At 48.4% G+C, this 12,516-nt stretch overlaps 1 protein-coding gene across 2 annotated transcripts in view; it reads right to left on the reverse strand.

The window, feature by feature from the left end:
- S100A13 (S100 calcium binding protein A13) overlaps positions 1-10,426 on the reverse strand; it is a 15,938-nt gene extending 5,512 nt beyond the window's left edge. The window contains exons 1-2 of one of the 2 annotated variants that reach the window (XM_049782366.1): positions 10,415-10,426; positions 9,317-9,510 (exon numbers count right to left, since the gene is read on the reverse strand). In XM_049782366.1, the coding sequence (XP_049638323.1) occupies positions 9,317-9,469 (153 nt within the window). In that variant the 5' untranslated portion in view covers positions 9,470-9,510; positions 10,415-10,426. Of the gene's footprint in view, positions 1-9,316; positions 9,511-10,146; positions 10,328-10,414 lie in introns of those variants that run through there. The other variant, XM_049782365.1, reaches the window with a different exon arrangement.
- Between the last annotated feature and the right edge of the window lie 2,090 nt (positions 10,427-12,516).

The following is a 12,516-nucleotide window of genomic DNA, read 5'->3' on the forward strand; positions in this document are numbered from 1 at the left end:
TATTCCGAGTCCATTATCAAACCTCCAGTGCTCACAGGTGAAAACAAAACAGAACCTGTAAAAAAAGGTTTTCACATCAAGACCATGTCTGCTGAGGCCAAGAGATGAAAGCACTTGCCTTGCATGCAGCTGCAGTAGCCAAGACCCCAGTTCAAATGCCTGGCACCACATATGATCCCCTAAGTGATGCCAGGGGACACCCTTGGGCACAGAGCCAGGAATAACCACTAATCAGAACTAGGAGTGTCCCTCCAAAAAAGATATACTATTTGAAATATTGAGATGAAGTTGACCTTCATGAACTGTTTAAGCTACAGGAAATGGGACTGGAGAGACAGTACAGTGGAAAGAGCTCTTTTCTTACAAGTATTTGATATAGGCTTTACCCCTGGGACCCTAGATGGTTCTTTGAGTACTCCAGGAGGGAGCCCTGAGCTAAGGGTAAGCCATGAGCAGTGCCGGGTATGGGTCTAAAACAAAGCAAAGCAAAACAGAACAAAAAGCTATGAGAGGGCCAGAGAGATAGCATGGAGGTAGGGCATTTTGCCTTGCATGCAGGACAGTGGTTCAAATCCTGGCATCCCACATGGTCCCCGAGCCTGCCAAGATCGATTTCTGAGCATAGATCCAGGAGTAGCCCCTGATCGCTGCTGGGTGTGACCCAAAAACAACAAAAAACAAACACAAAGCTATGAGAGGAGCCGAAGCAGTGGCACAGCAGTAGGGTGTTTGCCTTGCACATAGCTAACCTAGCATGGACCGCAGTTCAATCCTCCAGCGTCCCATATGGTCACCCAAGCCCGGAGCGATTTAACCCCTGAGCATCACCAGGTGTGGCCCCCCCCCCCAAAAAAAAGCTATGAGAAAAAATTAAAAGTCCCAATTTTTTGTTATGAAATAACTTTTTTTGTTGTTTTTGGGCCACACCCGGTGACGCTCAGGGGTTACTCCTGGCTATGCACTCAGAAGTCACTCCTGGCTTGGAGGACCATATAGGACACCGGGAGATCGAACCATGGTCCATCCAAGGCTAGGCAGGCACCTTACCTCTAGCGCCACTGCCCGGCCCTGAAGTAACTTTTTTTTTAATAGGTTTTTTCTTTTTTTTTTTTTTTTTGGGGGGGGGGTTTTGGGCCACACCCGGTAACGCTCAGGGGTTACTCCTGGCTGTGTGCTCAGAAGTTGCTCCTGGCTTGGGGGACCATATGGGACACCGGGGGATCGAACCGCGGTCCGTCCAAGGCTAGCGCAGGCAAGGCAGGCACCTTACCTTCAGCGCCACCGCCCGGCCCTAATAGGTTTTTTTCTTAAGTGCTCTCTTGGGATCACTACAGTTTTCTACACATGCTTCTATGGTGAGAAGTACTAGAATATAACACACAAGGCTCTTTGTAATATTGGGATTGCCGTGGATTTGGCCACACCTCATGTGAAAAGTGTCAAATCGGCTCTGAATTTGTGATCACCTCTGCAGTGAACTGCTTCAACAATTGGGCTCTGCGGTTCAGTTCAACAGCTCAAACAGGAGGAAAATGTACTCTCCAATGAGATCAAAAGGTGGCACTTGTCCAGAGCTATTGATGCTGCCACTGGAGATAGCTATTGGAGCTCTCGGATCAATTTGGGCGCTTCCTCATATATAATGCACTGTGAGCAGATCAGCTGGTGATAGAATCCTTTTGTTCTTGTTATCATCATTGTTGATCGTTTTTTTTTTTTTTTTGAGCCACACCTGCCAATGCTCAGAGGTCACTCCTGGCAGTGCTCTGGGACCCCTATGGGATGCCAGAGATCAAACTTGAGTTAGAGCATGTAAGGCATATGTGTACCCTCTCTGCTGTACTAACTTTCTAGCCCTAGAATTCTTGATGCTACAATGTCATATATCTCTAATTTGAGAAACTTCTACTTGGAAACCCACCTGCTAACTTTTATTTTGTTCAAACTGATAAGATGAATAGATACCACAAACTCTGAACTTCAAAAATATATGCAGAGCTGGGGCCGGAGAGATAGCATGGAGGTAAGGCGTTTGCCTTTCATGCAGAAGGTCATCGGTTCGAATCCCGGTGTCCCATATGGTCCCCCGTGCCTACCAGGAGCAATTTCTGAGCTTGGAGCCAGGAATAACCCGAGCACTGCCGGGTGTGACCCAAAAACCACAAAAAAAAAAAAAATATATATATATATATGCAGAGCCTAAAATGCCAAGAAAGGAAAGAAATAGTGGGAGAGCAAGAAGAAGAGGACTGGACATAATAGAAGGGCAAGGGTTTAGGCCTTGGATTCAACCGTGGTATAGAGGAAAGTATAGCTAAGCCATTACTCCCAACACCACTGAAAGCAGGATCCCAAAGTATAACCATTAAAATTGAAAATGTGCTTGTTGAGGTTAGAGCAATAGAACAGTGGGTGGGGTGTTTGTCTTGCACATGGCTAACCCAGGTTTGATCTTAATAGCATCCCATATGGTCCCCTAAGCCCACCAGGAGTAATTCCTGAGTGTAGAAAAGGATCGCCAGGTTTGCCCCACTCCCCCCAAAATTAAGTGTCTGTTAACCTGGCTTCAATCCTGGGAACCCTATTTGGTCCCATGAGCTCAGTTAGGAGTGATTTCTAAATGCAGAGCAGTACTAAGTCCTTGGCACCACTCGGTGTAATCCAAAAACAATCAAAAAATTAATCTTCTGGAGTTGGTGAGATATGATAGCAGAGAAGGTGCTTGCCCTGATTTGATCACTGAACCACAAACAGTCCCCTGAGATCCACCAGGAGCAATCCCTGAGTACAGAGCCAGAGTAAGCATGCTCAGAGTATGAGCATAGCTGAGTATGGCTAGCCCCCCAAAAATATTTAAAAGTCAATAAAGTATACCCCTATTGATCTTAGTTGTGCGAGCATGTGTTCTTCACTCCAATTTGTATTACAAATAATTTGTTTTCTATGTGTCCGGTTCACTTGTTCATTTGTATTATATTTCACTTGTATTTCATTTGTTCATTTGTATTGTATTTCATTTTGTATTGTATTTCATACTATTCATCTATATTGTTAGAGACTGGCAAGAGTCATTCATCACTCTCCTCAGTGAAAACAGATAGTGATGAAATCATTCTCCTAAACTGTCACACTTACGGTGTGAGTTAACGTTTTCTTATTTCGGGGTAGGGTGTCAGGAATCAGATCCAGCCTCTCCCCACTCCATGTGAGGCCTGGCCTCTACCACTGAGCACCACTGCTGTGCTCGTAGTGTGATGAGGTTCTAATATTCTGCTCAGGAGCCCTGAGGGACTCAGATGCCCTGTGCCCTGTGGGACTTTCCCACATGCTCCTTCCAGGGTGCCAACCGTCTATTTCCTTCACCCAGTCACAGAGTCTCTCCCTTCTATTTCTCACTGTGGTCCCTCTGAACCAATTTTACCCTGTGTGTATTCTGGAGGAATATCCCATCCTGTATATGGGGCTAATGGAATATAAATTCTCTACTTCTGGACCGAAACCAAAAGAAGATAAAGGCTCCTAGGGCTCCTTCTAGGGCTGGAGAGATAATACATTGGGTGAAGCACTTGCTTTATATGAGGATGACCCGAGTTCTATCCCAGGCATTCCATATGGTCGAGCACTTGCCAAGAGTAATTCCTAAGTGCAGAGTGTAGAGCCAGGAGTAACCTCTGAGCACCACTGGGTGTAGCCCAAAAACATAACATTATTAAAAAGAGGAATGATGGATTATAATGAAAGTCAAGTCCTGATGAATATATTCTGAGAAAATTAAGCAGGCTGAGTGCCAAGAAGGGGATCTCAACTAAGCAGTTATCCTTTGAGTAGAAATCTCAGGGAACTGAGAACTGACCTTAACAGAGAGCTGTGAGAGGGCCTTTTGTACCAGCAGAGATGGTCTAAATAGGCCTGTGTTGGGCTGTCGAGTTACTAGTTAGTAAAGTACTTGCCTCATACACGACTATCCCAGGTTTGACTCCTTGTACCATGTATGGTCCCTTGATAAAATATACAGAGTAAAATATGCAGTGAAAGGGTTTGTTTGGCTACTTTTTTTTTATGTTCTAGAGATAGGAAGTGATACAGCAAAACTAATTTATCAGAAACATCTAACAGAGAAAAAGAAATCTGATATCAAGAAGGGGCCAGAGAGATAGCATGGAGGTTAGGCATTTGCCTGCATGCAGAAGGTCAGTGATTTGAATCCCAGCATCCCATATGGTCCCCTGAGCCTACCAGGAGCGATTTCTGAGCGTAGAAACCCCTGAGCATTGGCAGGTGTGACTCCCCCCCCCCAAAAAAAAAAAGAAGGGGAACAGAGAAACTTCTAAGGAAGAGGAGACTGGAGTCCAGAACACCGGGGAAGGGGACAGAGTAATAGCACAGTGGGTAGGGCGTTTGTCTTGTAGATAGTAGACCTGGATTCAATCCCTGGCATCCCATATGGTCCTCGAGCCTACCAGGAGTAATTTTCTTTTTTCTTTTTTCTTTTTTTTTTTTTTTTTTTGTGGTTTTTGGGTCACACCCGGCAGTGCTCAGGGGTTATTCCTGGCTCCAGGCTCAGAAATTGCTCCTGGCAGGCACGGGAGGACCATATATGGGACGCCAGGATTCGAACCGATGACCTCCTGCATGAGAGGCAAACGCCTTACCTCCATGCTATCTCTCCGGCCCCTCTTTTTTCTTTTTTGCTTTTGTTTTTGGGTCACAACCAGCGGTGCTCAGGGGTTACCTCCTGGCTTTGCACTCAAAAAAATCACTCCTGGCAGGCTCTGGAGACCATATGGGATGCCAGGGATTGAACCCGGATCAGTCCCAGGTCAGCTGCATGCAAGGCAAGTACCCTACCACTGTGCTAATACTCCAGCCCCAACCAGGAGTAATTTTTTTTTTTTTTTGGTTTTTGGGCCACACCCTGTGACATTCAGTGGTTATTCCTGGCTATGCGCTCAGAAATCGCTCCTGGTTTTGGGTACCATATGAGATGCAGGGGAATTGAACCGCAGTCCAATCCAAGGTCAGCTGTGTACAAGGCAAACGCCCTACCACTACACCACCACTTCAGTCCCATCCAGGAGTAATTTCTGAGTGTAGAACCAGGAGAAACCCCTGGGCACAGCCCAAAACAGAAACAGATAAACAAAACAGAACACCAAAGGAAGAGCTGACTTCACAAGAGGGACAATTCTCCTATGGTACAAAGGCTGGGAACTGCTGACAAATGACATAATAGTTTTCTAAATGCTCATTTTTTGTTTTTGTCATTTTGTTTTGGTTTGGGGTTTATTCCTGGTTCTATGCTCAGGGATCATTCCTGACAGAGGTCAGGGAACCATATGGGATAGGATAACAAGGATCAAACCCAGACACTCTGTGTTCAAGGCAAACACCTTACCTACCTAAATACTGTTACTTTTCTTTTTCTTTTTCCCTCCATCAAGAATATTTTTCATTTGCCAGTTTTTGTTGTTGTTATTTTGGGGAGGGGTCACTCAGCCTTGCTCGAAATCCACTCTTAGTTTTGTGCTCAGGGATCAATCTTTACAAGTTTTGGGGACCATATGGGGTGCTGGGGATCAAACCTGGGTCAGCCATGTACAAGGCAAGCACCCTACCGATTGTATTATCTCTTCGGCCCCATCAGTTGAGAATATTTTTTTTTTTTTTTTTGCTTTTTGGGTCACACCCGGTGAAGCTCAGGGGTTACTCCTGCTATGCACTCAGAAATCGCTCCTGGCTTGGTGGACCATATGGGACGCCAGGGGATCAAACCACAATCTGTCCTAGGTTAATGTGTGCAAGGCAAACACCCTACCGCTTGCGCCACCTCTCCGGCCCAATTGAGAATATTTTTGTTTTGTTTTGTTTTGTTTTGTTTTTTTGTTTTTGTTTTTGGGCCACACCCAGTAACACTCAAGGGTTACTCCTGGCTATGTGCTCAGAAGTTGCTCCTGGCTTGGGGGACCAAGCCGGGGGATCGAACCGCAGTCCGTCCAAGGCTAGCGCAGGCAAGGCAGGCACCTTACCTTTAGTGCCACCGCCCAGCCCAATTGAGAATATTTCTAAGTGAAATATTTCTAAGGCAGGATTGGATTTTGCAAAGAGCCTCAAAGTTGTGAAATCATCCTTTGAAAGAACTAGCTAATGAATCCACAGGGGAAAACACCTGATTATAACCACCAGACACAGACTGAGCCCTGTGGGTTTCCAGTTACAGATTTAAAGTGAGACAAGTCAAAATGGACTTCTTCCTTTTTTGCTGGCCAGATTCGGCTACCCAAGAATGAACAGAAAACAGTTCATGGAGCTGACGTGTGGAATTTAACCAGGGCTGGGATACTGCCATACACTGAGAATAGAAGAGACAGAATCTTGGGGCCTAAGAGATAGCAAAGCGAGAGGGCATTTTCCTTGCATGCAGCCAACACAGGATGGACCCTGGTTCGATTCCCAGCATCCCATATGGTCCCCCGAGCGTGCCAGGAGCGATTTCTGAGTGTAGAGCCAGTAGTAACCCCTGAGAGCTGCTGGGTGTGACCCAAAAACAAACAAAATAAAGAAAGATGGAAAGGGGCTAGAAGGAATTGGTGGAGACAAGGAAATGCCTGCATGGGAGCAGGAGAGGAAGATTTGAAACCCAGACTTCAGAAGTTCTGCAGCTCTGGTGACAGTTCTGGCACAGGCGCCGCGAAGGAGTGTGCAGAGAAGCAGGAAGGCAGAACTCATTGGAAGGCAGAAGTTCTGGAAATGGAAAAGTCCGGTGGGGATGACTTTTCAGTGTGGACACTGACAATCTACAATGGAAGCAAGGAATGAAAATAGTCAGGCAAAGGGGTGAAGAACTTCCAAGAAAGCAGTAGCAAGTGGCGGGTGGTGTATGTGCTTTGGGGATCAGGACATAAGGAGGAAAAGGAGAAACTATGCAGCAAGGAGAAGCACAGAGGGCATGATGCCCTGTACTTGGAGGTCCAGAGGGAGTTGATTTGAAACAAAGTCAGCTACAGGGAGAAGTTGCAGGCTCCTTGAGAAGAGAAAGGAAAAACCCAAGAAGTCAGGGGGTGGGGTGGGGGAAATCTGTGAAATTTTAGGATTAAGAGAGCAGGATTTTTTGTTTTGTTTTTTGTTTTGGGGCCACACCCGGCAGTGCTCAGAGGTTACTCCTGGCTCTGCACTCAGAAATCACTCCTGGCAGGCTTGGGAGACCGACCATATGGGATGCTGGAGATCGAACCCGGCTCCATCCCGGGTGGGCTGCATGCGAGGCAAATGCCCTACCACTGTGCTATCACTCTGGTCCTAAAGAGAAGGATTGTGCAGAGAAAATTCAGCTCGTGAAATATTACAGAGTGTAGGGAGCTTGCCTTACATAACCTAGGTTTGTTTTTAGTTTTGGTTTTGTAGCCACACCCAGATGTGCTCAGGGCTGTAATCTCTCTGGCCTGCAACAGGGAAAACACATCATGGCACCACATAGCATCATCTCCTGAATCCCACCAGGAGTGATCCCTGTGTATTGCCAGAGTCAATAGTAAGCCCTGAGCACAGCCAGGTGTGGTCCAAAATTTGAAGGAATGAAAAATAAAAAGATAGGGGCCGGAGAGATAACATGGAGGTGGGGTGTTTGCCTTGCATGCAGAAGGACAGTGGTTGAATCCCGGCATCCCATATGGTCCCCTGAGACTGCCAGGAGCAATTTCTGAGTGTAGAGCCAGGAGTAACCCCTGAGTGCCGCCAGGTGTGACCAATAAATAAATAAATATAGTCTAAGCTGGGACGAGAGCAATAGTATAGCAGCTATTGTTTGCATTGCACACAGTGAATCCAGGTTTGATCCCCAGCATCCCATATAGTTCCCATCTAGTCCCATAAAACACCACCAGGAGTGATCCTGAGTGCAAAGCAGGAGTCAACACTGAGCACCACTGGGTGTGGCCTGAGTAACTAAGTAAATAAAGACAGGTTAAGCTTTACAGGGGCTCCCTTTGTCTTCAGTTAGGTATTTGGGGCCTGAGGATTTGTGCTGTGCTCAGGAACAATTCTGGTTCTGTGCTCAGAACTGATGCCTGGCAGTGCCCAGGGGCCGAATGCAGTGATGAGGATTCTTCAGCCACATGAGTGCCTTAACCCCTGCAGTACTGCTCTGGTCCAGTTTACTATTTGCTTTTTAATTTTTATTTATTTATTTTGGTTTGGGGGGGTCTCCCCAAAATTGTATTCTTGAAAGAGAGGCTATCCCAGAGTAGATGAAATTGAATTCGTGACCCCAGTCTGTGAGGGGGAGAAAAGGAATGACCTTAATGGCATTTTATGGACAAGCTTCTTACAGGGGTGGGAAGGAGTCACAGGTCACAGCACCTCCAACACTGTGGTCTCAGGGAGCGTGATTTGGCAAAGTGCTAGGCAAAGCCCTGCCCACTACACTATCTCTCTGGCCCCCTGAACATGTGTGTGTGTGTGTGTGTGTGTGTGTGTGTGTGTGTGTGTGTGTGTGTGTGTGTATATATATATATATATATTTTTTAGTTATAACGGTCTGAATCTTGGGCCAGAAAGATAGATGAATAGGGCGTTTGCCTTGCATGCAGAAGGACGGTGGTTCGAATCCCAGCATCCCATATGGTCCACCGAGCCTGCCAGGAGCGATTTCTGAGCATAGAACCAGGAGTAACCCCTGAGTGCTAACGGGTGTGACCCCAAAAACAGAATATATATATATATATATATATATGTATTATATATATTTGTAGTCAAAGTGTTTAAATAAAGATATTAATTAAAAAATTAATTAGGGCCCGGAGAGATAGCGCAGCGGCATTTGCCTTGCAAGCAGCTGATCCAGGACCAAAAGTGGTTGGTTCGAATCCCGGTGTCCCATATGGTCCCCCGTGCCTGCCAGGAGCTATTTCTGAGCAGACAGCCAGGAGTAACACCTGAGCATCGTGGGGTGTGGCCCAAAAACCAAATAAATAAATAAATAAATAAATAATAAATTTTTTAAAAAAAGGTCTGAATCTCCTAGAAGCTACTCTGGGTTCAGCCCTAAGCTGGAGGATAGAGGCCAGAGGCCAGAGGTATACAGAGTATATACAAGAACCCGTGTGACAGAAGACATAACCTGTATGTCTCCCAGGTCATAAACACAAGAATATCCAGCATGCACACGAAGACCCCAAGAACACTCAACACACATACTAACATACCCAACACACCAAGAACACCCTACACACATCAAAATACATACAATACCCAACACACATCAAAAACACCCAAGTCACACCCACTTACAGTCGCCCACACCCTTCACATCCCAGCCCACCTTGAGCAGGTGCGGCAGCTGCTGAGTGACCAGCTCCTTGAACTCGTTGATGCTGAGGCTGCCCTTGCGGCCCTCCCGTCCAGCGAAGGTGAAGAAGGTGGTGACCACCGTCTCGATGGCGGTCTCCAGCTCTGTCAGCGGCTCTGCTGCCATTGGAACCTGAAGGGAGGGTGTCCTCACAGAGGCAGTCTGTCCTGCAGCGGGAGAGAGAGATGAGGAGAGCTGAGACAGCACAGTACCCAGGCCTTGCCTGCTGCCCTGGGCCTAGAGGGCAATGGACAGAGGGCAGAGGGATGGATGACAAGGGGCAAGTGACAGCTCTTAAAAGCCTATGTGGGCGGACTGCTGAGTTCTAGGAAGATCTCATTCTGTGGGGTCAAAATCTCGGATCCATCCTAAGTGCCAGTGTCCTAGGGGACTCAAGATGCCTCATTCTGAGCCCCCGCTGTGGATCAGCCCTATGGCCTGTATATCCTCATGAGTCCAAAGGCTTCTAGTCTCCAGCTATTTGTCCCCGACTCTGACATAAGCCAAGCAAATGCCTCTGACTGTGCCATGTCCCTGGGACAGCAGGGTGAAGGCTGACACTCCCCACTTCCAATTCCCTCCTGCTCCCCAATCCAATAGGCTGTCCAGAGTCCAGGCCGGGGTCCAGAAGGCAGAGACCAGCACCCACAGTCTCTGGGACAGGAGTCATCAGACACTCCTACCCCCAACCTGGAGTCGGGACCTAGAAAGTCACCACGATTTCCGGGAAAGGGCGGCAGAGGAGGCTCCTGGGCACCCCCAGCCCAGGAACCCGCAGCCCCAGGGCCGAGTTCGGGACTCACCGGTAACGAGGCAATGGGGCGCGGCTGTGGGTGCCTCGGGGCGGCAGTTTATAAGGACCGGGAAAGGCCGGGAAGCCCCTCCCCAGCTCGGTGTCGCGTTTCCGCGGCAGCTCTGGGGCGGACCGCCCCGCCGCGCCCTCGCTTAGCCGGCCGCACCCCGCTCCCGAGGCCCCGAACTGCCCCCCACCCAAACCAGGTCCTTCCTTTCCCGCACCAAGACCGCTACCCCAGCGGAGCATCCCTGGTCCTGCCCACCCCCGACCCCGACCTCTGGTGGGAACGCACTGCTCCGTTCTTGGCTTCCAGGGTTACTCCTGGCTCAGCTCAGAAATCGCTCCTGGCTTGGGGGACCATATGGGGCGGCCGGGGGAATCAAACCGAGGTCCGTCCTAGGTTAGCTCGTGCAAAGCAAACGCCCTACAGCTTGCGCCACCGCTCCAGCCCCACCACCTGGAGAATTTCTGCCCAGGGAGGAAGAGGCTGTAGCTGAGCAACTAGCAACTCGGGTGTGACTTACTCTGAAAGGGCCCCTGCAAGCCTGTGCGAGACCCTGGGATAGATGCCCAGAGCACCCAGTCTGGAGCACACAGCACATCACGGAGCATCCTGCAGGGTGTGACCCACCCACCAAACCCACCCAAAAAGGAATGGGAGAGGGAATGACCCACTTGGGAAGCCCAGGGCTGAGGGCCCACTCAGAGAGCAGGGTGGGGTTGCGGCATCCAGGACAACCCCCAACCCCTCAAGATATTCAAAGGACTCAGGTGCAGGTCTGACATGGTAGGTAGGGTCACTGAGTTCAAGCTGTGGAATTGAAGGGTCACCCAGCACGCTGGGAGCCCCCCAAAACACCAACAACAAAAGCACCTCCATGGAAGGAGTGATAATAATGTTTGCCTTGCACATGGCTGACCCAGCTTCAATTTTTCTGCACCCCATATGATCCTCCAAGTCCACCAGGAATGCAGATTCCTGAGTGCATATCCAGCAGGCCTCAAAACAAAACAAGCAAAAAGCATCCCACACACTTTGCTTAGGGAGCAAACAAAATGTTTTCGATCCTCAGAACAAACATGCAGAAAGCCTCTCAAGACAAAACCAGTCTGGGAAAGACAGGTAACAATTGGTATAACTAATCTTCAACCTATTTATATCTTTTTGTTGGTGATTGGCAATGATTGGATGGAAGCACCTTTAGATTGAAGCATCCCTTGAATTGGTCTCTTATCCTCTCTGTTCTCCACCCCAGGGTATGGTCTTGTGATTCCCCATAAAGACCCCAGATCCCAGGGAAAAACTGCAGTTTCGGTTTTCCAGGACTGAGTTATCTGCTTGCTTGTGGAAGTTACTGAACCTGTTTTATCCCCTTAACCATGTGTGGGTTATTTCCTGTAGTTCTGGGGGGGGGGAGGGTCCCTTGAGGGTTCCTTGGGGCCTCAGTGAGGGCACCTCTGGGACAATCATTTATTTATTTTGGCTTTTGAACCATACCTGGTGGTGCTTCCAGACCCAAGTCCCTTCAATCCCCTGGGATTGGGGCATGAGGCTTCCGCTACAGGTAACCCATGAGCATTGCCAGGTATGACTCAAATAACAAACGGGGCTGGAGAGATAGCACGGAGGTAAGGCGTTTGCCTTCCATGCAGAAGGATGGTGGTTCGAATCCCGGCATCCCATATGGTCCCCCGAGCCTGCCAGGGGCAGTATCTGAGCGTAGAGCCAGGAGTAATCCCTGAGTGACCCAAACCCCCCCCAAAAAAAACCCCAAAAAACAAATAAACAAAAAGTACCCCACACAAAAGAAGATGTGGATAAAAAGTTTTCTAAAGCAGACCCTTTTCTGTAGTCCTTAGAACCAGCGCACAGGAAGCCTATCAAGACAAAACTAGTCTTGCCCTCCAAATGGCCAACTCGGATTTGATCCCTGACATAATATAGGGTACCCTGAACCCTGCCAGGAATGTACCCTGAATACAGAGACAGGAGTAAACTCTGCATACCACCAGATATGGCCCCCAAACAAACAAAAATCATCACTAGTTTTGTCTGGAACAATAATACAGCTGGTATGGTGCTTGCCTTGCATGCAGCTGACCCAGCTTTAATCCCTAGCACCCCATATGGTCCTCTGAGTCCTACCAGGCTCCCTGAGCACAAAGTCAAGAATGAGCCCTGAGCACCACCAGGTATGGCCCAAAAACCAAAATAAATAAATGATTGTCCCAGAGATGTCCTCACTGAGGCCCTAAAGAACCCACAAGGGCCCCTCCTCCCCAAAACTCACAGGGTCAGCTCTGCAGAGGGTGGGTGCTATTCCAACCCTCCCTTGCTCCAGGAGCTGATTCAAAGTGGGGGCGGTTGCCCCTACAA

This window comes from Suncus etruscus, chromosome 10 (assembly GCF_024139225.1).
Source record: "Suncus etruscus isolate mSunEtr1 chromosome 10, mSunEtr1.pri.cur, whole genome shotgun sequence".
NCBI classification, from domain to species: domain Eukaryota; kingdom Metazoa; phylum Chordata; class Mammalia; order Eulipotyphla; family Soricidae; genus Suncus; species Suncus etruscus.